General features: G+C 40.1%; 1 protein-coding gene across 1 annotated transcript in view; it reads right to left on the bottom strand.

Annotated features, from left to right (window-relative positions):
* PLXNB2 (plexin B2) overlaps positions 1-23,215 on the bottom strand; it is a 172,101-nt gene that overhangs the window by 96,516 nt on the left and 52,370 nt on the right. Inside the window, exon 2 of the mRNA XM_085041794.1 lies at positions 19,083-19,149. Coding sequence (XP_084897920.1) covers positions 19,083-19,084 — 2 coding nt within the window. The 5' untranslated portion in view covers positions 19,085-19,149. The remainder of the gene's footprint in view (positions 1-19,082; positions 19,150-23,215) is intronic.

A 23,215-nucleotide genomic window follows, 5' to 3' on the forward strand; every position in this document is an offset into this window, starting at 1 on the left:
ACAGCTACAGCACTGATTTTAGAGGCCACAGCTCCATCTGAATGCACCTGGGAAAAGCCACACCAGTCTCCATTAAGTGATTAAACAAACATCTACCCCTTCAAAAATAGCTGCTCAGCAAGACTGTTTACTTATTTGACAAGGTTCCTCAACTTGTAATGTCTTTCTCGTTTCCTTCCAGTCTCGGACCACTGACAAAGCAGTCTCCTACACTTTGTGTTAGACAGCTGATTTCACTGTACCAGGCACCAGAAACACTGAGGTCTCAATCCAGCACCTGCAGCCCTGGTCCCTTTTGCACAGCAAGCACAGTTCACAGAGCTTGAGGAAGCGCACTGGCTATCTTATGGATTTCACAAATGTAACATTTTATCAAGGTTTGTATTAGCCTCTAAGCAGAAGTGTGACAAGGAAAAACCCTCTACTTGAAAGAGCCAACCACCTTTGTCCAGATGAATCAATGGTCCTTACTCCCTCCATCACTACATCCCTATGGGATGGCCATAAACCTGTTGTGGATGCATATGGAGAAACTCCATTTCTAGTACAAGTCAGGATTCTCTTACACATTCTGGAGTCCTATAACAATATTCATATAATATTCCCATGGGGATCTAGGTAGGCTGACAAGGATCAGCACTTTTATTAATAATGCTTTATTTCAATTTACTAGAACTGCTATTTGATTTATGAAGTCCTTTGCAAGCTTCAGAGTGATTAGCACAAAATCACTATGATCTGCACTGAATAAGTTGGGTGACATAGTACCTATTGTCCTAGCATCACCAACCCTACCCAACACATCTTTTGACATATGACCTTGTCCAATTAAATAAACAGAGCAATTTAGATAGGCAGTAGGCAATTATTAGGGTTGGATGCTGGCCAGCTAACTGAATCAGGAGTTCCATTTGTTAAAAAAAGCTTTATGTTGTTTAGCAGATTTAATGACTGGAAGCTTTCAAGAGTTTTGGACTGTACTACATCCAGCTATGAAACAACCAAGTGTGTGGTGCTCCCTTCATACCACAGCAGATGACATTTGTGAGGTCTTGGGCAAGACTGCTTCTTTTAAAGAGATGCCTGGAAATAAATAGCTTTCTAACCTGCTCCTTTCTATTCCTACTTGTCTATATCTTAGCTGGACCCTATTTATTTGAACAAGGAATAGGTAAATAAGGAATCAGAACTGTGCTATTTTCACAACCTATTTTTTTTATTCATCCTGGGGAATTGTCCTTCCATTTCTTATGGAAGGATTTAAATTGTTTTTCACTATCCCTAACTTATTTGTCAGGGCTTCTAGTTTTTTAATGGAAGATAGAAGAAAGAGGACAGTGAATAATAGCATAGTAACTTATAAATAAGTCCCTTCTTAATTGGTCCTTGACAATTACTAGAAAAACTACATTGCTGCATGGTAAAGCTTGATGATAGAGCCCAGTGAACCACAGAGAGAAGTAAAAGGTCTTGGCTTTTCTGTGCAATGCTGGATACTTACAGACATTTCTTTTTGTGTATTTTAACTAACCTTTTTTCTGTATAAACACGAGATCTATCACATGGTCATTTCCCACTGAGGTTCTCAAGTGAGCCTGTGCCAGTGCTTCCCTATCCCAGCCACCCAAAGGACTTCACCGCAAAAAATCCCTGACCTCTTCCAGAGAGAACAGGATGCAGCAAGAATGAATGAAATGTTTGTAAGGCACTCATCTTATCTGAGCATCCTTTCAAATCCCAGCCACCAGTTGGCCCTACACTGAGCTTTTTGTTCCTGGCATGTCTGAAAGGGTCTGAGTTTTAGTTTAGCCTACTCTGGTAAGTCATTCTTCAAAAGCCTTTTTTAGCCTGCTTAATTGCATTGAAACTTTTATACTAAACCTGCCAGTGCTAAAAATCTCCCATAATGTTTATTTTGGACGGGTTGCCAGCTTTACGAAGTCATTGAATGGTCTGGGTTGGAAGGGACCTTCAAAGACCACCTAGTCCAGCCCCTCTGCCAAGGGTAGAGACATCATCCAACAGACCATGCTGCTCAAAGCCTCATTCAACATAGCCTAGGACACTTGCAGGGATGAAGCATCCACAGCTACTCTGGGCAACCTCTTCCAATCTCACCTCTCTCAGAAAAATATTTCTTTTTCATATCTCCAATCTACACCTACCTTCTTTTACTTTAAAACCATTTCCCCTTGTCCTGTCACTACAGAACACGCTAAAATGTGCTCCTCTGGCTTTCCTACGACCCCCTTTATGTACTGGAAGGCTGCTATAGACTGCCCTTAAAGCCTTCTTTCCTTCAGGCTGAACAATCCAAACTTTATCAGCCTATCTTTCCAGCAGAGGTGTTCCAGTGCTCTGACCATTTCTGTGGACCTGTTCTCTGGATGTGTTGTAAAGGGTTCATGTCTCTCTGTACTGGAGATCCCAGAGCTGGACACAGAACTCCAGGCAAGCTGCATTTTGAATGCTGTTTCCTTGTTTCCAATAGCCTCCCTGACCCAGTGCACATATGCTCCACCTGTCTTTCCTACCCCTGGCCATTTGAAAAACCACTCACTGATCCTATGCTTTCAGTCTCTCAGTTGCCTCCAGAGGCTTAACTCTCCCTGCCCCCTCTAATGACCTTCTTCCTTGTACACTGAACAAAAATAGATGAGATTTTAAATTTTTGTACCCCATGGTGTGGGAAAAAAAAGGCAAAGAAAAGCTGGAAGCTGCTGCAGCCCTGGCTTCAGCTGGGTGCTGGCCTTCACTCTGGCCCTGGGCTATGCACCTTCAGAAATCTACTCTTTTTATCTTGTGATAAGGCCCAAGGGCCCAAGTAGGATCCAGAACGCAGACAGACACAGCCCAAGGTCGATGTGCAGACAAACAGCTTGCTCATGTCTGACAAGCAAATGCCACATCCCTCGTCCCTTTGAAACACCCCTCAACACAAGCCTTCCCCAAACACACACTCCATTTACACATTATTTAGTAACACCCCAATGTAAATGAACAGCTACCGCAAGAAAGTATCCAGTTCTGACTCCTGAAATGATTTTGGTAAAGTTCTCTTTCCCCCCACTCAAGAATGGTTTGGACTAATTAAAGAGAAGCTAGCTTCCTGTTCAAAGAAGTGGCCCTTCCATGTCCATTGGCACACCTCAGTGTGAACAGTATTTAAGCCATGTAGGCACCATTAAGATTTGAGATTCCACCCAATTAAACATTGATAAAAGAGGAAAATTAGCCTTTTAGCAGATTACTAACAGCACACTGGCTTCTGTTGTCCACATGGGATCTTGAAAACTGACTGCCTGCATGGAGCTCAACATTTTACACTACTGCAGAAATGGAGCAGAATTAGGAAACAATTATTGATAAGTATGAAACTGTGGCACCATAAAAGCCCCATGTGTAAGACCAATCTAAGGAGAAAGAAATAAAAAAACCTACCAGCTTTCAATTTTTTCCTTTTTTTTCCCTTGTTTGCACAGTAGGAAATTAATTCCCTGCTGTTTCATATTTCCTATACTGATTAAAAGTGTTGCCTACTGCATTATTCTCTCCAAGGCTTGTATTTTCTAGGTGAAAGCATCATTAGAAACAACAGGGCTGAGGTAGGGGAAATAGGGCTGAATTGAAGAATTCTTATCCAATAAGAGCAGTAAAATGTATTTTTCCCAGTAACATTTTATGCATGGCAGAAATTGCTTTTCCACATCAAAGTCAAGACACATTCAAATAATGAGTTAGTGCAAGAACCTCAAGGTTAAGACATTTACATTTTTAGGAACAAACAGACTTGCAACAGGCAATACTGGGTATTAATCTTGATTAACATCGAAACATTGTTTTCTCGGAAAGCTTCTGAAGATCTTTTTGCCCTCCTTTCTCTGCCCTCAGGAGCTGGCAGAATCAAGTATTGCCCATGTCAAGAGAACTATACATATTAGCACAGGAAAGGAATCAGAAGCTTCTCTGAGCTAAACCTCTCATTTTCTCATCTAGGAGAAACTGTAAAGTATCAATAGTCTCACCATTATTCTAAGAAATGCATTTTCGATATGAAAGGCGCCTGCTGGTTTTCTACTAACATTTTTTCTGCCTAGTGGAGGTAAGCAGTAAATAAATGTGCCATTAGCTTGTGCAAAAATGTAAGCAATCTAATTTTAGTGAGAATGGCACAGGAAGATAAGTACACTGGATTCAAATAATGCTGATGCTAGAAGTTGTAGTAGGAAGTCAGCATTTCTTAAAACTTTGTTCATACTGAGATTCCATGAGCTCCCGGTTGTTTTATCCTGTTTACGTTAAATACTCTGGCAGAGTGGTGACCCCCATAACCTCCACGTTTTCCTCTTACAGTTAAAAAATAGGCCTCAGGTACAAGACATTTTTACTTATAGCATCCCTGTCAACCCCTGCATTTGGTTTTCAGGGGTTGCTTAAAACCATATCATCCCCAGTAAGTACTTTTTTTAACTAAGTTTAAAAAAGCCTTATCTTGATGAAATCTTGGGAATGAGATTTTTCCAAAATGCATAAATATGCTTTTCTGTCCTGTTTTTAAGTATTAAATTTAAATAGACAAAGAGGAAATTAAAATAATTAATGAACTTTCTCTTTAGTCTGTCTTAAAGACTGCTGGACTCAGCATTTACAGGAATGTTTCAACACCTCTTGATCTGCTGAAGCTCTGCTTTCTATAAATGGGTTAAAATATAAGACATCACTTAAAATATTATTCTTCCAGAACTTATTTAATTAATTAGAAAGAAACTGGCCAATTTAATGCTAACAGTTACATGTCGAAAAAAGCCATTCTTAGCCCTATAATGACAAAAAATTAAAGTAGCACTCCTAAGGTTTTTTTTGTCATACCAGAGTGCCCTTCTTGTAGCTTCTGACTATGTATACCATTAGTTTTCTCTTTTGTTTCCCTCCAAATTAAAAAAAAATCTGGATACACAGAAGTTGAACTACTTTCACCTTGTCAGCACTCAGAGGCTCTGCACTTTTTCTCAAGGTCAAGCCTGACTGGGGAGCTCAGACTAAACATTATTATACTTATCTCCAGTAGAAACGCAATCCAGATTTCAAGCGCTTGAACACAGCAGTGGGGATCTCTGAACTTAGATGTCAGAGCTACCTACATTCCAAAAGAAACACACACTCTTGGCTGGTGGGAGTGAGGACACGAGCATGAGGTGCTGTGGTGTTTGCACTGTAGCTCTGTAGTGGGAACTTTTTTTTTAGGAATTGGGAAATTTCACTTCAGGCTGTTAAGTGTATCTGCACCCATCCCTGATGCTTTGCTACCAGATGCCTTTTCCTGAAGAGGAGCTCTTAGATTCGGGTCTAGCAGTAAAAAAAAAAAAGGATTTTTACGTTTATAGAAACAGAGTGAAGAAAACCTGACTTCTAGGGCACTGAGTTGCATGGGTGATCTGGGCTCTTGGAGCAGGACCGCCTTGTGCATTTTTCCCAGCGATGAATGCAAAATGTGTAACCCATTTCAGAGTGGGTATATGAGCTCTCCTTAGTTTAACATGGGTATTGACCTCTATCCAGCCACAAATGGGACTGGAAAAAACCCTAGAAAGGAAGGTTTCAAATACATTTTTCTCTCAAACATTTCTTGCCAACAGTTTTGGGTATCCCTGCTCTGCATCCTACTTGTTCATGAATTTTTGCTTTCATGAGCTTAGCACTCCCCATGCAATAAATTGAAGTGTAGGCACCTTATTCAAGGCTGCTGATCACAACTGAATTAGTCACTGCTCTGAGCATTACAAGGCCTCATCCTCGTGGTGCTCTAGTCTTACAGCAGCTGGGCTGATATAGTGCTTAAAAAAAAAATCCTACTAAAGAAAATCTCCGTGTACTGGGAAATGGTATGCTTCTTACTTCAGTAATAGAAAACAAAACTCCCATGTCACACTTACACTGTCAGAATACAACCTGCAGCCTCTAATTCTTGTCTTGGAAGGCAATACACTTTTATCCAGTTATTTCCTGCTGCTGGAGAGAACCTATTCTCTCCTACCACTGCCATGAAATACTCACCTATAAAATAATTCTTCCTTGAATGTTTGTTTTTTTCCTGAAAAAGGCTTTGTGAACAGCAGGGATATGAGCTCTCTCTCCTCTTTCAAACTCTGCATTATCTTTATGACATGTTTATCAAAACAATCATCTCTAAGTTTTGATCAGTATAACAACTTTGCCTTTGCAATGGCTCCCGCATTAGTCCTGACTGAAAATGTGGAGAGCTAAGACCTAGCAGCCTAATATGAGAATTATGTGGAATAGAAAAAGAGGGTTTTACAGTCTGCTAAGGGAAATCTCTGCAGTAAGCTATGAAAATGCTGGATGTTAGTGCTGCACATCAGCAAACAATCTCCAGAGTTCCTCAATTTACATAGGGAAACATTTTTAATAGGCACTGTACAACCAGCTCTCAGACACTAACTCCTTCCCTCTCACTCCTGAGTAAGTCTGCAAGTCCACAAATCATCAGAGCTCTCACAGGGATAACAGCAGCAAATCCTGGCGCCTGCAGTGTGCATTTTTCGGAGTGTTGCCATGGTGATCTCCAGTACGCTTTTCCCCTGAGAGCTCAGCTCAAAATTCAGAGGGAACCAAAGCAGGACAAAGAAATGACACCCGAGCAAAAGCAACAGGGAAATTATGTGTAATTAGCACATGAACATACTTTCACAGGGAAGATTTCAGAAAAAGAGTTATTCTTAGAACTGAGTGGTCTTTAGGAAAGAACTGCAGTTTTCCTAGGCCCAACTCTAAACCAGTAACTATGGAATAAACCCAAGAATTTCTAACCCTGTTTCTGTGAATGGATCACTATTTGGCACAGGGTAAATTCTCAACCTCTGTATTGCAAAAATCGAGATTCCCACAGTCAGGACACAGCAAAAGTGATAATTAAGCAGATAAAAAGTGACAGATGCCTTTAATAATGTAACATTGTAGACACACACAGTAAACACACAGCAACAGATCACTACATAACCAGAATGCGACATTCACTTTTTATAAATATTGTATTTTTATAAATATTATATTGTATTTCCCTATTTCATTAAAAGAGTTAATACAACAATTCCTAAGTATTAGAGCAATTTATTTTTTTGCCAATTACTTTACATCATCTGTTGGTATTTATGGCAGTTCTACTCTCTTATTGCACTTTCAACAAAAGGAAATTACATTTGTGCAAACATGAAAGCAACACTCATGCCAAGTGATGTATGATCTTGGTATATAGCTGAGAAACCTGTTGTATGGTCTTAGACTTCTTCCTTACAAAAGTCCTGTGTTTTAGTGGCCATACACATAAAAATAAACCATCAAGAAGAGACACCAAAATTAAACATCTGGGCCATGTCAGATGTGTCAGTCCAGAAAAAATACTAAATAAGAGTCAATCAATGTTTTGTCATTAAGGCAGCATGTTTCAGAGTTTATTATCAGATATCAACAGACCCTTTTGTGCCTAAATGGGCTTGGAGATTAGTAATCCTACATAGTTTGATGCTCAGCCACTTGTGTATGGCAGTTTCTTTCCCCAAAATTATATTCTTTTTATGCTTATCTGGGTTTCTTATTACTGTTACAATGGACTTTGTTAGTCCTTTCCACATCATCATCTATTAGATCGTAGAATACTTAATCACGCTATGAAAGGCTGCCTCCTCCTTAATCAGCATGGAGCTTTTCAGTCAGATCTGCTTTACTTTCCACAAAACCTTTTGGGGTTGGTATAGCACTAATCACTGCAGATCTTTGCTCCACCCCCACTCACAAAATCTGGTGTGCAGTCTGTTGCTCATGACCATGGGCAGCACTTGACCTGCTGCCTTTGCACTAATGCCTGATGCTCATCACTGTGGAAGGTGACCTGGTGAGATGTTCATGGAAGTTTGGTTTCTTCACCATATTCAGGTTCTCACAATCCCATTGACAATGGACATAGAAAGGGTTGTGTAGTGTAAACTACCTAAATAGCCATTTGTATGATGCACAAGTGTTTACTCAATACATGTGTCTCTCCTCTCTTGTAGCCCTTGGGTCTCTTGGTTAATTTTTCTTTGCTATCCACCCATTGAGCGAATTCTCTGTGCTTTCCCAGGCTATAACCTCCCTGGTTTTCAAATAATTACAGGTCCAACTGCTGTTGACTGGAGGAAGGGCTGAGGGAGAGACCCAGCTACAATCTTTGGTATTTATAACTTTATCTTTAGCTCCTCTTCCAAAGAGTGCTGACACTCCCCTTGAGCAGCTTCCCTGTATTTTAAGCTTTTTCAATCCCCTTTAACAGTGACTGATTTATTTCCAGCATACATTGGTATTTCTGCTTAGTTGCAGGGAAAGAACCTGAACTTTAACAAGATCCCTATAAAATCACTCATTGCAGTAGACATAATGCTATGGCTCTTACCTTGATCCCTTCGGGGAACAGGTTTTATTTACCATGAATAACGATGAAGACTGACAGGCAGCTTTCAAATTAAAGCAAAAGCTAGAGAATCTCTGATTACTGATGGAACCAGCATTTAACAGCTTAACATACTCTTTATTTAGATATTATGCTGTGTATCTTACTCATAATGAAAGCAAACTTGTTGTGAATTAAATAATCAAGATCACTCACTGACAGAAATGAATTTAAATAAAATTTGCTCTTATGAGATCAATTTGTACTAATTTCCATCTCTTAGATGCTTATGACTTTTCCAGGGCTGGTGAATGGAATTCCAACCACTTCCAGAAAACACAGTTGTATGCCGTAGTGTGCTTAGGGAATTTACTTAAAAAGCTCTACTTTACTTACTGTAACAGCATGCACTCTTCCACCCACTACTTATATGACAATATTTTACAAGGATACTGCAAATCTTTAAAGCATGGGGACAACTTAAGCATTCAGGGGCTGTCAAACATTTACCTTGCCCAAGAATATTAGACAGATTAATACCAAAGATGATAAATGCAGTTCAACTTCAGTATAGGAGTTGGCAGAGCAAGACAAGAAGCATCACTGCAGAGATTCTTGCCTCAAAACCATGTGTTGCAAAACATCAGATATGCCTCCTCCTTCCCCCTCATCTGCGTTTCCTCTCCTCTGCTAGTCAGCAATTGGAGTCACAGGCCAGGCTCCTGTCAGCTGCTTAACAGATGCATAAGGAAGATCATATCATACCAAACACATCACTTGGGAAACCTTCTTTTCTCTCTACTGTCCCACAAGGTCAGAGTTTCAGTTTGTCTAGTGAATATTAAAGTAAGCAGCTTGCCCCTCTCTCCACACCTTGTTCTGCCATTCATTTCTAAGGAAGACCTTGGGTGAATGTTATGCTTTGCCTCACATTGGAGCAGAAGAGTTGAAATCTAGTTCATCATTACAGAGAATTTATGTGACCTCTAAATGCAGTAGTCCCTTGCTCTGAAAGGTACATCTCTGCTTTGGGCTGCTAGTGGCATGCAAAAGGTGGTGAGAAGACACTCATTGAGCTGTTCTAGCAGGAACAACCCATTTTTTGACTTCTGGCCAGTTTAGTTTTCAGCTCTTGCTCAGGCTTGAGTTTTGGTTGCAGCCATGCTTATGGCACTGACAGAAGTACCAGGGTGGACTGGTGCCTAAAAAAGTGGGGGGGTGTATAAACACATCCTGACACAATTTAAGTAAAAAACTTTCAGTTGGTTTACTGCATCTGCAGAAAAAAACGCTCCCTGTCATCTTGTCAAAGACAACAGACAGGCTTGCTGGGAGCTCTGCTCCTCTTCTTTTATGAGAACAAACACCTGATTTTCTGTAAGATTACTATTTTCAGGGTACCTAATTTATTTCCAATAATGTTAGCACATTCAATTTTGCTCAAGTTGTGCAAAATAGATATATTTGGAACATTTTCCTTTATATTTTTTTTTGTTTCCATTCCCCATCTACATCATTTACTTGTTCTTTTCCTTCTGGTCCTATATATACTTCAAAGACACATTTTCAAAGAACAATTTCTCTCAGCGTAGCCTGTCCCCCAGCTGCAAAAGTTTTGCTCACATATACATCCCTTAGGAGAGATAACTTTTTTGCATAATGCTCCTTTAGGCAAAATCTGTAATCATGCAAACAGGTAGAACATTCCCCTGTGGGGCAACTCAAGAAGGAAGCATACACATCCTGCAAAGCAATCCCAGGGTAGCACCACAAATATTTACACCCCAGATAAGATCTATATCCTGCAGATTGGACCACTATAAACAAATGTTATCCAATGTATCTTTCAAGGCAATCAACCAAAGAATTCACATATGGATGGATGGCCTGATTTGAGTTCATGCAAGGGTGTGAAAAGCCTGGCAATGCAATGAATCAGCTCAATTGACCACATACACCTTTTCTTCCTGGTGTATCCCAGCCTTAGAAAAGGATTTTCTTGGCTTTGCAACAGAGGAGTTTTCTACAGCCATTCAATTTCTGGATATTTCTGGTGATGCACTGGCAACCAATGCTACTGAAGAACAGAGACCAAACTCTCCCAGAGTCTTCTATACAGAATCATACAGCTCGTGTTTTGTAAAGATGTTGGCTGTAAGAAGTACAGGAGGACTTGAGGAATCTGCTCCACCACCCCTGACATCAGCTGTACAGTTTATTTCTGCTCATTACAATGGAAATGGTATTGTGACCCTTTTTTTCTTCTCTGAATATCCTGAAGAGCCAAATGGCCACTAGCCTATGACTTTTGGGCGTAAACTGATGCAGAGGATGCCAGGGCCAAAACTGTGGCCTGGCAACCTCAAGATAAAAAAAAAAAAAGGGGAAAAAAGAAAGAAAGAAAGAAAAATCCCCCAAACCTCAAGCACCATAACCCATGCTTCTTAAAAACCACGGCAGGACCATTCATTATCTGGAAATTTCCAGACACATTTTAAAGAAAACACTGTGTGTGTACAAACAAGGGTTGCAATGCTTCACAGCGTTGTAAATTCCCAGGAACTGTAATTTGACATGATTCAGTTAACTAGTAACAAATTAAAGTAATGCAGGTTTAAGGAAAACCAGCAAAGATAAACAAGACTTTTGTTTACAGTCATTGGACTACTGACTGACAATGAGAAATTTCATACCTAAACATAGAAATATTGACATTATTTCATGACATTGTGCTTTATCAAATTGAGTGCTGAAGTAACAGTACACAAGCATATTACCTGGCTTTCCAAAGGAATGGCTACTTTAAAATATGTCTTTTGCACTGCATTAATTGAATTAAATATGGTTGAGGCTAGCCTTGAATTTAGCCCAAAAATTATTAGGCAGGCAAGTATTTAATTGTTACTTTTATCCTTGTTAAATCCCTTCATTAAATATAACATTAAATATAATATTAATTGAAGTAAAGATTATTATGAAGATTCAAGTAATATATTTAAATGCATTAAAGAAGGGAGAAAACCAAAACAAGAACACAGGCTAGGCTTACAAACAGATTTCATATAAATTAAAAATTTAGACTTAAAAAAGTAACATTCTGAACGCACAGGGCATTTTTTCATGTTTGCTAGCACAAAAGTAACAGCAAAGGTTAAGAGCAGTGGAGGTGGTGTATTCTATACAAAACAGTGCATTAATCAAACTATTTTCATTTAGCAAAGTGACAGACCTGTTTACCCAAGACAACTGCTTAAACAGCATCATTGTTATGATGAAGTGAGAGGATGCACTGCAGGACTGGAGCAGAAATCCTGTGCTATGAAGAGACCTGTAACACACCTGCAGCCAGGCTGCCCTGGCACCAAACCCAGAGGGACCAGCAGCATGAAGTTTTCAAATGCTCTTTTGCAGAAGCCCTGGTCTGACAGCCACGTGAAGGAGTGAAAGGCAGGTGGAAGAGTGAAAAGCCCTGTGCAGGGAGGTGGGAGCACCAGGGGCTGCTGCTCCAGCCTGCGAGGCAGAAGGCAGCTGGGGTGAAGGGGTGGCACTAGCCTGCCTCCCCCAAGGAGTTCCCCTCAAAGCCCTGCTCCCTGGGTTCTGTAGGCTCAGAGTGTGTCTCAAAAATTAACTAGACATGAAATGAATGGAGCCTCCTGAAAAGTGTTTGTTAGTAATTGCACTGTTGCTACAGGCATAGCATTCAGATGCTCCCCCTCTACAGACAAGCAAACAGCAGCAAGATCATCACCAAGAAAGCAGCAGAACAGTGACCTAATCTGTGCCTGCTCATGCTGATATTGTTCACTCACCTGAAATTAAGAAGTGAGGTGAGGAAGCTGATTTCACCTACTCAATGTCAGCAGCCTCATAAAAGGGCTTACTTTATCCAGGAATCAAAGGTTCATGGAGACAAAGGCAAAGCAGCATCTAAGAATGACACTAAAAATGATATTCAAGCTGCACAATCAATGCTAAAGTCAATGCTGACAACAGATTTGCAACAGTTCCCTCTAAGTCTATAATGCATTTCCTTTTCTAAGCAGGGACAATTCTCAATTTTTGTTGCCAGACACAACAAGAAACTTGATGCCAATATTCTCACTTCCTTAAGAGTATAGAATAATAACCCAAATGGACAACTCAGCCTGCTTATTCTGTAAATACCATGGGCTAACACATTGATTTGAGAGTGTTACATGTTACCTCCCATTCCCATAGCACATTAGAAGAAGGAAGAAACCTGTTAAAGTGAGGGTGATAACCATGCAGTTGTATTCACCAGCCTTTACAGCAAGAAAAGGACAAGTTTAGGCTGGTACCTTCAACAGAAATTTTTCCATGAATCTCCTCTTTGCACCCCCCAAAACTTCAAATTTGGCTTTAATATGACAAAGAGCCGATGCAAAGCCCTATTTTACTGCACCCAGCTTTCCTACCTGGTTTTGCTAGACTTGGGTAAAATGCTTTTTGCCTACTCTTGATCTCCCCAGGATGCAGCAGCCCTTGCCAAAAATAATTTTCCTTCACAATTCCCTTGCAGAGGTTTGCACTGTTTTTATGCTGTAGCATCACATATCCTTTTAATCCCTGCCTACACATTTTAACATTTCAAACACATGATTATTTATAAGCGAAATGCCACCAGGGCTTTGGTGAGGTAAAGTGGTTTAGTGGGGACTGAAACTGAGGAAGGGGGAGAGGGGAGGGTGAGTCATCATTTTGTGTTTTTAATCCTTCACTCCTCCTCTACTGGTCTTTGTTATTAGCAGTAGCACTTATTCACTTTGAGCAGGGCCAAGACAGCAAACAAGTCCTCTGAATTTGAAAGCCAAACAATTCTAACTCCTAATTCAGCCATGCACGCCTGCTCCAGGCTGTTCAATCCCTTGAGACCCCTTTTTGTAGCCTAGCCTTTTCCCTCCTTTAAGTGCCAACCCATCGACAGCCTTTGGTTAGGGTTTTGTGCATTCCCACCTGCTCCTGCAAGAGGGAGAACAGACTGGGATGGAGTGACGCCATCCTTAGGTTTTGTGTTGCATTCAGGGCTGGGCATTGCCACAGTGAACAGAGCAAACAGGTTACAAAAACTGTTTGCACAGACAAAGCAAGGCACTTGACAATCACCACCACTCCAACTAAAACACCATTTGGAAACAAGTTGCACTGCACACTGAAGGGGAGACAGCACTTGCTCAAAATCTCCTCTCCCTTTCAGTTGTTGCTCAATAGAGCAGGAAAAAATTTGTCCTCCAGCTCAATTATACCACTCTGCTGATGCTGTAACAAAAGGAGAGAGAGCCATGACAGAAATAATAAGATAACCTGCATCTCTAATGGAAGCAACAGCAAGACGTAGAAGAATTAATTTCTATCACACACCATTTTTCTTTCAACTTCAAGCACCCTGTCCCTCTATAAAAACTCCTATACACACCTCCCTAAAAAAAAAAGTCTCAAAAGACTGATCCTCCCAAGCCTACCTATACCTCATATTTTTCAGCTCCACTGAGAAACAAGTCTGCCTTAAGGTATGAGAGCTGGGCTGTGCAGGGGCCTGAGCCCAGCCTGGGAATTGACAGTATGTAGGTTTGAGCTCTAGGCTTTTTAGGGCTGCTTAAGTTTGGAAAAAGCCTTTTAAGTGTGGTTGCCTCAGGTTCAGCTGCCATACATATACCCATGTTTCTGCACCAAAGTAGTTGCACTCGGTTTCAAAAGAGTGAGTTCTCTGGAGTTCTAAGTATAATTTAGGACAACTAAGAATATGAAGAACCTTTGAGAATTACACTACTTATTTCAGTAAATTAACTGGGTAGCAACTGTGAAAATGCTGATGTTAGTCAGTATTTAGCTTCCTGGACTATAAATGGATGTAATTTTTACTTACCTGTCAGGTGTGTCATGAGAATTAGCTAATATTGACACTTTGATCTTTAAAATGCTTTGCCAAGTATTAATTAAGGAAGGATCATTTTGCATTTAAAATACCAAGTGTTTTGAAGTTGAATTTGTCTCCATCCCTCTCCTAAAATGGTAAAGAATCTACTGTTTGTTTTTCTACATATTCCCCAGGAGATCAGTTCAGAGAAACATGAGAAAGGAAGACTGACATGCTGTGTCTGTGTTTCAAGGAGGATGAATGAACACCTCTAAATAAATAGCTCTGTTTTGTTGCAAGAATCTTCTCTCCTGTGGGTCTTGTAGCCAAACCTGTAGACTTGGTCAGGTGTTACTGAATTAGGGAGAAAGGTCACTTATACCCTCCAATAAACTACATTTCTATAACTAATCTCCTATTTTGTTTTACAAGGCAGGTCTCAAAATGAAGTATGAGAAGTACGTAACATGTTTCAGATATTCAAGTACTGCAACTACTGGTAAAGCGTGGCCTCATTTCTCTGTAGAGGAAAAGGTGCCAACATATGGGCAAAACTCTATTACAGTTAATCTGCAGCTAGTGATATGAAATATGTACGAAGCTGTGCAATGCTTTTGTTAGATGGGTCACCCTGTTGGCTTCTGACAGAGAGAAATGGAGAGCCAAGGCTTGTCAGTGGAGCCAGCTCTCTCCCAGTGACTCTGTGCTCAATAATAAGGGCAGGATAAGGGCAGGACTTTCACCATGGGCACTCTCATTGCAAAGATCTAGCAGCAAAGGCATGACATTTGGCCTTTACATGACCCAGTGAATATAAACCCAGATTAGAGGGAAATAAAAGATTGTATTTGATAGCATGTGAGAAAACAACAGCCTAAGTAAGTCTCCAAATAAGCTGTTCTACACACCCTGGAGAGATGATTATGCAGGGCTTTCCTGTGGTTGCTACTGCAGCTGGTTACAGCCTGACCTGGTATCACAGGCTACTCATGCTGATAGAGATGTCATCTCTCCTGGAGCTGAAGTATTCTCCTTAAAGTTAGCCAGGCACCACGGTGAAGACAGAGATGGAGGGAAAGAAAAAGAGACAGGGCATAGGTACTGTAAGAGATGCCAGAAATCACATGCATGAAGAGAGATGCAACCCATGTGTAGTGCCCTTAAACGCCCTTTAGGGTCTCAGTGTGACAGCAGCAGAAATTCTGTGGGAACATTTTGCAGTGTCATGTTCTTGACCACTGCCCAAAGCATGCAGAAGATATGGAAAAATTTTTACCTGTTTTGGTGACTTAAGTCATATGGATCCAAAGAGCTGTCTTAGAGGTGATTCTGGGGACTTAAGTCTGATTGATTGTCATATCTCGAATTCAAGTTTCTTATGTGACTTCATGATTGTCTCTATAATGGCAGACTTTTTCCCCTGTTTCCCTGCCTCATTTCACGCACAGCACAGACATTACTTAATGAACTAGTAACTCCTCAATACTTATTTTTCTCCTTATTATCAAGTGTGCCTCTACGCTTTATTTACCATGTTGTCCAAATGTTGCTGAGAATTATTTATAGCATTCACAATATAGGAGCCAAGCTCTTATAAACGATACTTTTTTGAGATGGACACTGGTGTTGAGAAAATATTTTGTAATTCTAGAAGTCTAAAAAGCATCTCTGTAGACCTTCCAGGAGGAGCCTGCCTACCAGCCAGCAGAACTTAGTGATAGCACATGACATGATGTGGTCCTCACCCTTCACAAGGGTGTTTGAATCAGGCTATTTATGATGCCAGTGCACACATTTTACATAAGCAATACTGCTGAGAACAGTGAAAAAACACTCAGTGCTACATTAAGAACTTGTTCCTGGGATCGCAGATTACAAAATGTGAGAACCTAATTTTGGTATCTAATCAGGACTGAGTGTTCTTCCCCTCATCCTGTGCACTCTCCTGCCTGTGCACTACTTGATGCTGACTGTTCCTGATTCCCTAAGGTACACACTCCCCTTCCTCCTCTCCTCCTTGTAGTCACTGCCTCAAGATTATTTTGATGTATCATCAGTATAATTCAACACAATTGGCTCTTCATCACCTCCTCCAGTCTGTTTTATGTTTTTCCTAGCCTTCCCTTATTTTTTAAGCAGAACAAACCCCTCACTCTCCCCGTTTCTTTTCTCCTCATCAGGTAGAGAAACACAGCAAGACAACATTTCACTGGATTCATCCAGCATCCCAGCTTGGTCTTTCATATCTTTGAAAGGTCAGACCAGAATTTCATTGGATGAGAATGAGGAAGAGCAAGTTTATTCCACTTTCTGGCTTTATGTATAACCAAAGCCAAAATCCCAACAGTTATCCTACTAAAGCATTATAATGTATTCAAGCTCAAATTTCAAATTTAATTTTCAGTTTTGACTAAACCAAAAAATTTTAATAAATATTTCTAGATGTGCTACACATCAAAATGAATGATTGCAAGAGGAGGTGCTGGACTTCACAGTTTCAGGGCTGTACCTCCTGTTTGTGAGTGGCTGCAGGTAAAGCCATTGCTCCTCTTGGCTCCCATTATGTCCTCTGAACCCTCTCTTCTGCTCTGCTGTCTTTGTACAAAAGATTATCTCCATAGACACTTTCGAGATACCAAACTAAAAGTGGATATGAAAAGCTATTCTTTTCACAAAGCCTTGTTAATTTGGTATTACTGCAAAAATCCCAGCCAATTGTGAGGCCAATTAAGTTTTGAAAATTGACATTTAGAAGGATAAATCTCTAATTTTAATGTCAGATAGCTGTAAGTGCCAGATCAAAAAGCAAGTTTACACCTAAGAACTCAGTCTACATATACACAAAATAAAAATAACAGAAAAATAACATATACTGGAGATCTTATTTATTTTTACATGAAGGACAAAATGCTACCATCCATCCCTGCAGCAGGATGTGTTTATTCCTCTGCCAGTTTCAGGATCAGCTAATAATCACATTGCCAGTATTATACTACTCAGTTTCCTGAAAAACAGCTCCGCTTCATGTCTTTTAATTGTTTTCACATAGAGACATGAAATAACATTTTAACTGGACAGATATCTTTTATAGTTCGACACATACCCAAATGGTGCTCTCCTGCTAACAGGCACTCAAAAAGTACAAACAAGAAACCCACAGCATTCTGCTTATTTCACAAAAAAATGTGAACTAAATGTAACCCTTCTTAAGTTTCCCAAGTTTCCCAGAAGTAACAGCTGAAGATTGAATGGTGAGAAAAATGGGAACGTAACTGAAGAAAAGCTTTTGCATGTACAGACTTGTCACACACACATGGGATAGTTCAAGAAGTGTTATTGGCCTGGACAGGGTCATTTGAGATGTACTTTTAGAATCTTGAAGCCACTAATGTGACTGGTGCCACTGAATTACTTCAAACTGCATTGTTTTGCTCAGTACACATCAGAAGGTATTAAGGATTTGATTTTATATCTTATAAGCCTGCATATGTTTCAAAGTGGGACAGATACTAGTAATGCAAATAGTCAATGCACAGCCTAACCTGTAAATCTTTAACTTAGGTACAATGTTGTTAAATCTGAGGATCTTCATTTCAAGCAACCCTGTATCAGTAGACAACTCTATATAAACCAGACAGCACTATGCAATACTATATGCAGTTCCTGCAGTTTTCAGTTCTGTTGGTCAGCCAGTAATTATTGAAGACAAGTTTATAAAACCTGAAAGGCTAGAATTAAAACTGTCTCAGCTTGTTAGACACTTAAGACATAATCACTGTCCTGTTTAACGTCTGAGACATTAATTCTATACTTTATTGGGCATTTGGAAAGGCTTAGTTGACTGCTTCCAAACTCATCAGTCAGGCTCTGGGAAAAGGAAGGTGAGATCGTGGGAAAAATGTAATATGAAAAAACACTGGAATGAATCCGTGGTAGCTGGAAGTTCATGACTATCACTGCCCTGCACATCAGAGCCACTCCAAGCCTCCTGGGGAATGACTTGCAGAGATACAGCTTTGCTTCATACACAAGTATATGCATACAGACACACATGTGCAGGCACACAGTAAGGGGGTTCACATTATTATGATATACAGCCAAGGAAAGCAATTACTTTAAGAAAAATAATGGGGTATTCACCAGCAAAGTAACAGTTTCAAGAGGTTCTAGAAAATGAACCAAAGCTCTTACTGTTAGAGAACTATTGACTCCAGGTTTGAAAAAGTGACCTCAAGTGAGCAATGATGCACTTAGCCTGGAACTTGCAGCTGCTGTATTTCACTCTAAATTGAATTGCCAATCCACAGTGCAATCTTTTTCTACTGTAATCTCACATCTTTGGGGCAACTATACCAAAAAATACTATATACTGGCTGCATTATTCCAAGTTAGACTAAATTCCTCTGGAAATGGAAAATATGTCTGTATTACTGAATTTAAGCATCCCTGGGGGTATTTATATGGGAGTAGGTTTTTTTTATCTTTTTAAGGTCACTTAGTGACAACTTCATGTTGTAATTTTTCTTGCAAATAGTTCTTAAGCATTCAAGTGACTAATAGCATGCAGCTCCACTAAAAGCATTTAGGTACATGTAAGCCTACAGACTCACATAACAGATATTCTATACCTCACACACATATGCACAGTGATCAGATCCTGCATTCTCACTATAATAAAACTGGCTGCCAATTTAGCATGATTTATAAAATCACCAATATCAGTGATTTGCAAACATAAATAATTGACATATGTGAAGTACTTACATTCACTTTTCCACTTAGTCTTCTTCACTATAATCAAGTTATTTTCCAGGACAGTTTAATCTTCTTACTAAATAAAAGAAGGCGACAATTAAAAATATATTCATATGCATTAAGCTATGTTAAATCACATTAAATTTATGAACTTTAAAATTTTGATTTATGATCATCTATAGTGTAATATAAACTTGTAATTTCTTTATATATAGTCACTTTTATTATATTTTAAACACAACTTTATCACACCATAACTTTCCATCCTGAAACTAAATGGGGCAATGTTCTGTATTTAAATAGCTGCTTGGATAATAAATCAGATAGACATTTGCTCACAGATGTACAACTAATTACTGAAGAACTGAGAGCTAAACTGATATATTACCAGAAAGAATATCTAGCTTTACAAATGGGTTACTGTATGAGTTGGTACTCCTCTAGCTAGAGCTTGAACACTCTCTTACCAGTGGCATTACTTGGCACCTCCCCTCACCAAACATTTAAGAATGAAAGAGAAACAGTGTCTGTGCCTTTAGGGAAGGATAAAATAACATCATATATTTTTTAACATCACTGTATGTGCTGAAAAGTGATAAAAAGGGTTCATTGTGTAGTGTAGATTGTTCAACATAAATGTGAAGATGACAACTGTCCTCAAAAAAATATCTCAGGCAACAAACACGAGTGTTGTATGCCTTGACCTGTTCCTTACACAGAGTTATTTCTCAGCTGCTTTTAGCAAAGCATGAGATGCACAATCAGTTTGCAGCAGAAATCAACACATGCACTAAAAGATCATGCATGGCAGTTCCCAGGGAAGAGAGACCTGAACAGCTGGCAAAATCTACCACCTTGTCTCCAAAGCCATCTCATCTCAACTGAACATGACTTTGAGACTCACATAACATTGGCTTCTCAGGGAAGTAAGACACAAATATCAGCAGGACTTTTATTTTCCCTCCATGTTTCTTGATGCTGCCCAGTCCTAAATCAAATTTATTTTGCTAATGTTCCATGGGATTAAATATCCTGTGTTCATACCATATATCTAGTTGCTTTGGGAAGATATTCTTTAAGACTATGTACATTCATCTCTTTGCAGGGAAAAGCTGTTTGAGGGAACAGCCCTCACTGGGTACAGGATGAACATTGATACTCAGCAAAATTGTGACATGAGAGATATGGGAGAGGAGCTGGGTGATGTATTTACACCACAGTTGCATGATACAGCCTAACCGGAGAGCATAGGATTGGACTGGACCTGAGGAAGGTTGTACGAGGGAAGTGTAAGTAAAACAGCCAACCCAAGAGACAAACAGACAAAAAAATTAGACTGTAGGAACAAGGTAAAGGGCAGATTTCTTTCTATGTCTTACCAACAACAGGAAAAATAGATCTGGTGCAACTTAAACAGGTAAAGGAAAAAAGAATTCAGAAGTAAAAGGAAGTGCAAAGGAATGTGAACCATTATGATCCTGTCAACAACAGCCAAGAAGGAAGGAGGTAGAGGTAGTTGGCAAGGAAACAAGACTTGATCCTGCTGAGAAGTTTGTTTTATATATCCATGTTGTCTCTTTCCTTACAAGCATTTTTGCAAGCATTGCTAAACAGTAATTTAGGCATGTCTTGCACAGTTGGTTCACCTCCCAGTCTTGCAGATGCCAGCACTGAAGTGCATGGGAATTAGTATTTGGCTTAGCCTGGAAAAGTAATCAAATGCTGTCAACCATGACTGTTATGTACAGCTAGCTATACCCCCAATAATAAAGGTATTGATAAAGGTACATCCCTTGCGAAAAACATAAGAAATGTGTTTATTGAAAAAACTGGTTCAGCCATAAGCCAGGACCTGGCACAGAATCATCAGACTACCTATGTGGCAGATTTCTTATCTGCCATGGATGCACCAGGCATTTCAGTCTGTAGTTGATAATCAGTTGTGCCAGAGAATGATGCTACCAAAGTGTATTCAATTTTCTCTGTTATAAAATTGGAAGCCTTTCTCATAAGAGGCTTGGGACACAAGCCAGAAATCTCACTCACTGTCTCCCTATGTATTCAGACTGAGTCATCAGATTTTCCAGGTTTCTCCACTCAAATGGCACACTGCTTTGGATGGACACAGGTGGTACCATCTGCCACAAGGCTTCTTGGGTTTGTTTGGTTGTTTCTTCCTTCTACCTCCTGCTCATAGCAAAACAGCTCTTTTTCAGTATCTTACACTGGATCTGGTCTTTCACAGTATGGGTTTGGCCAGCTGGCCAGTCAAAATGGACTAACTGAACTAAAGAGACTTCTATACATATTGCTATTACAGGTTCTCTAACAGCTGGAGGCACTCGCAGGCTGACCTGAAGCTAAAAGTACTTGGACAGCACAGGGAAATTGTTATTTAAAGCTGAAAGAAACCATGAGATCCAACAGAGCAAGTGGATAGAGGGATGCTCACTTAAACTAACTTCAGTGTAGCAGGGCTAACCTTTCTGTTTCTTCTCTCCCCACTGGCTTGACAGAGAGAGTTCTGCCATGGATCACCTTCTGGATTAGGAATTAATCTTCCCTGAACTTCTTTTCAGAGAGGATTCCCTCTCCCCTCCATAACCCATGGAGGAAAGCAAGAGGTTAGACTACTTTTAGCTCTTATCCTGTCTCAATCTGAATTAGTTTAACTGCTCCCACCTGTCACATTAGACAATTTCTGCCTTTCAAATTGAAATACACCTTTAGGAGGAAAGGATGAAGACCACCTTGTATGGGTCACATAATTAAAACCATCAGGAGGGGCCCCCAGCAGAACCAGGACAGCCACCAGCAGAAACAGGACAACCATGAACAACCTCCCCATGCTGCATGTGCCCTCTCCCTCATGAGGAAACTGCACCTCTGTATTCAAGGTCAAGGTTTGGACACCATAATTTCAAATAGATTATAAACTCAGGCTGATTGGTTGTGTCCAACTGCAAAATTTTGCAAGTAGATGCTATCCTGGCACTGCAACTGCCAGGGAAATAATGGCTTCTGAAAGCAGCAAGGAACAAAGCGTGACGCTTGTTCCGCAGTGCCTAAAGCTGATGCTGCTGTAAGTACAAGTAAGAACATATTGAGTTCTTTTTTCTTTTTTTTAAATGTTTGCTTCTAGAGCTAAAAACAGATCATAAACCACTTTTCTTTGAGGAAGGCTTTTGTTTGTTTGTTAAAAAAAGGGCAGGCACCGGGTCAAGGATAGAAAGTTGCGCTATCCGGTTCCCAGACACAAACCTTAATCCCCTGAGCCTTCAGCTATATGTAACATATGGAGCAGATACTTTTCATATAGACTTTTGCATGCCCATGGAACTTCTATCTGGCTGTTGAGCTAACAAGCACAGTGCCCTTGATAGGATGGAGCATATAGGATAAAACTACATACTGCTTTTTTGAGCTTAGTTTTGAGAATCTTCACATTTCAGTGTGGGGAAGGTGACATTACAACACAGAGACCATGTCCATATGGAAACAGGATACAGAATTTAGTATTAAAAACTTTAGGGTGATATCAAATGTCAGCCTAATACTCTAAACATTGCAGTGTATTTACATCTAATTAACTCAGTATCACAATACTACTCTCCAATATCTGGCCAATGCATTATCTTCCCTCACTTTCGATGCTCTAGCTTACTTGACTCTTGGTTATCTCCATTCTGCCCTCTCCACCATCTTGACCACAGACACTAGAATCCACTTCTGGCACACGACCTCCTCAGTTTTATTACTGACTTCCTTTCTCCTCTGCTTGGCTTACTGCTATTCTCTTAGCTGGCTCAAGACAGCACTTTTTCAGAATGTGAGGACACTGACTTTTTTTCCTGAAGCCTCCCCTTTGTTTTGAGAGCAAATGGAGCCAAGGCCAGCAACTGTGACACACTACCTCCATGCAAGGGACCTATTTGTGCAAGCTGGTGGTCTCCACCAATGCAAGATGTTCCCCATGTCATAAGCATCACCTAGCGCAGGGTCAGGAGACAGACCAGCATCAAACAGCAGAACAATGCTTACTCCTAGTTCTTCAGGAATTCAACATAATACTGGCATAGCCAAATTTTTTAATTACCCAGTGTCCTGGTTTCATCCAGGACAGAGTTAATTTTTTTTTGCCG

Source organism: Lichenostomus cassidix, chromosome 1Aa (genome assembly GCF_008360975.1).
Source record: "Lichenostomus cassidix isolate B80296 chromosome 1Aa, HeHo_3.0, whole genome shotgun sequence".
NCBI classification, from domain to species: domain Eukaryota; kingdom Metazoa; phylum Chordata; class Aves; order Passeriformes; family Meliphagidae; genus Lichenostomus; species Lichenostomus cassidix.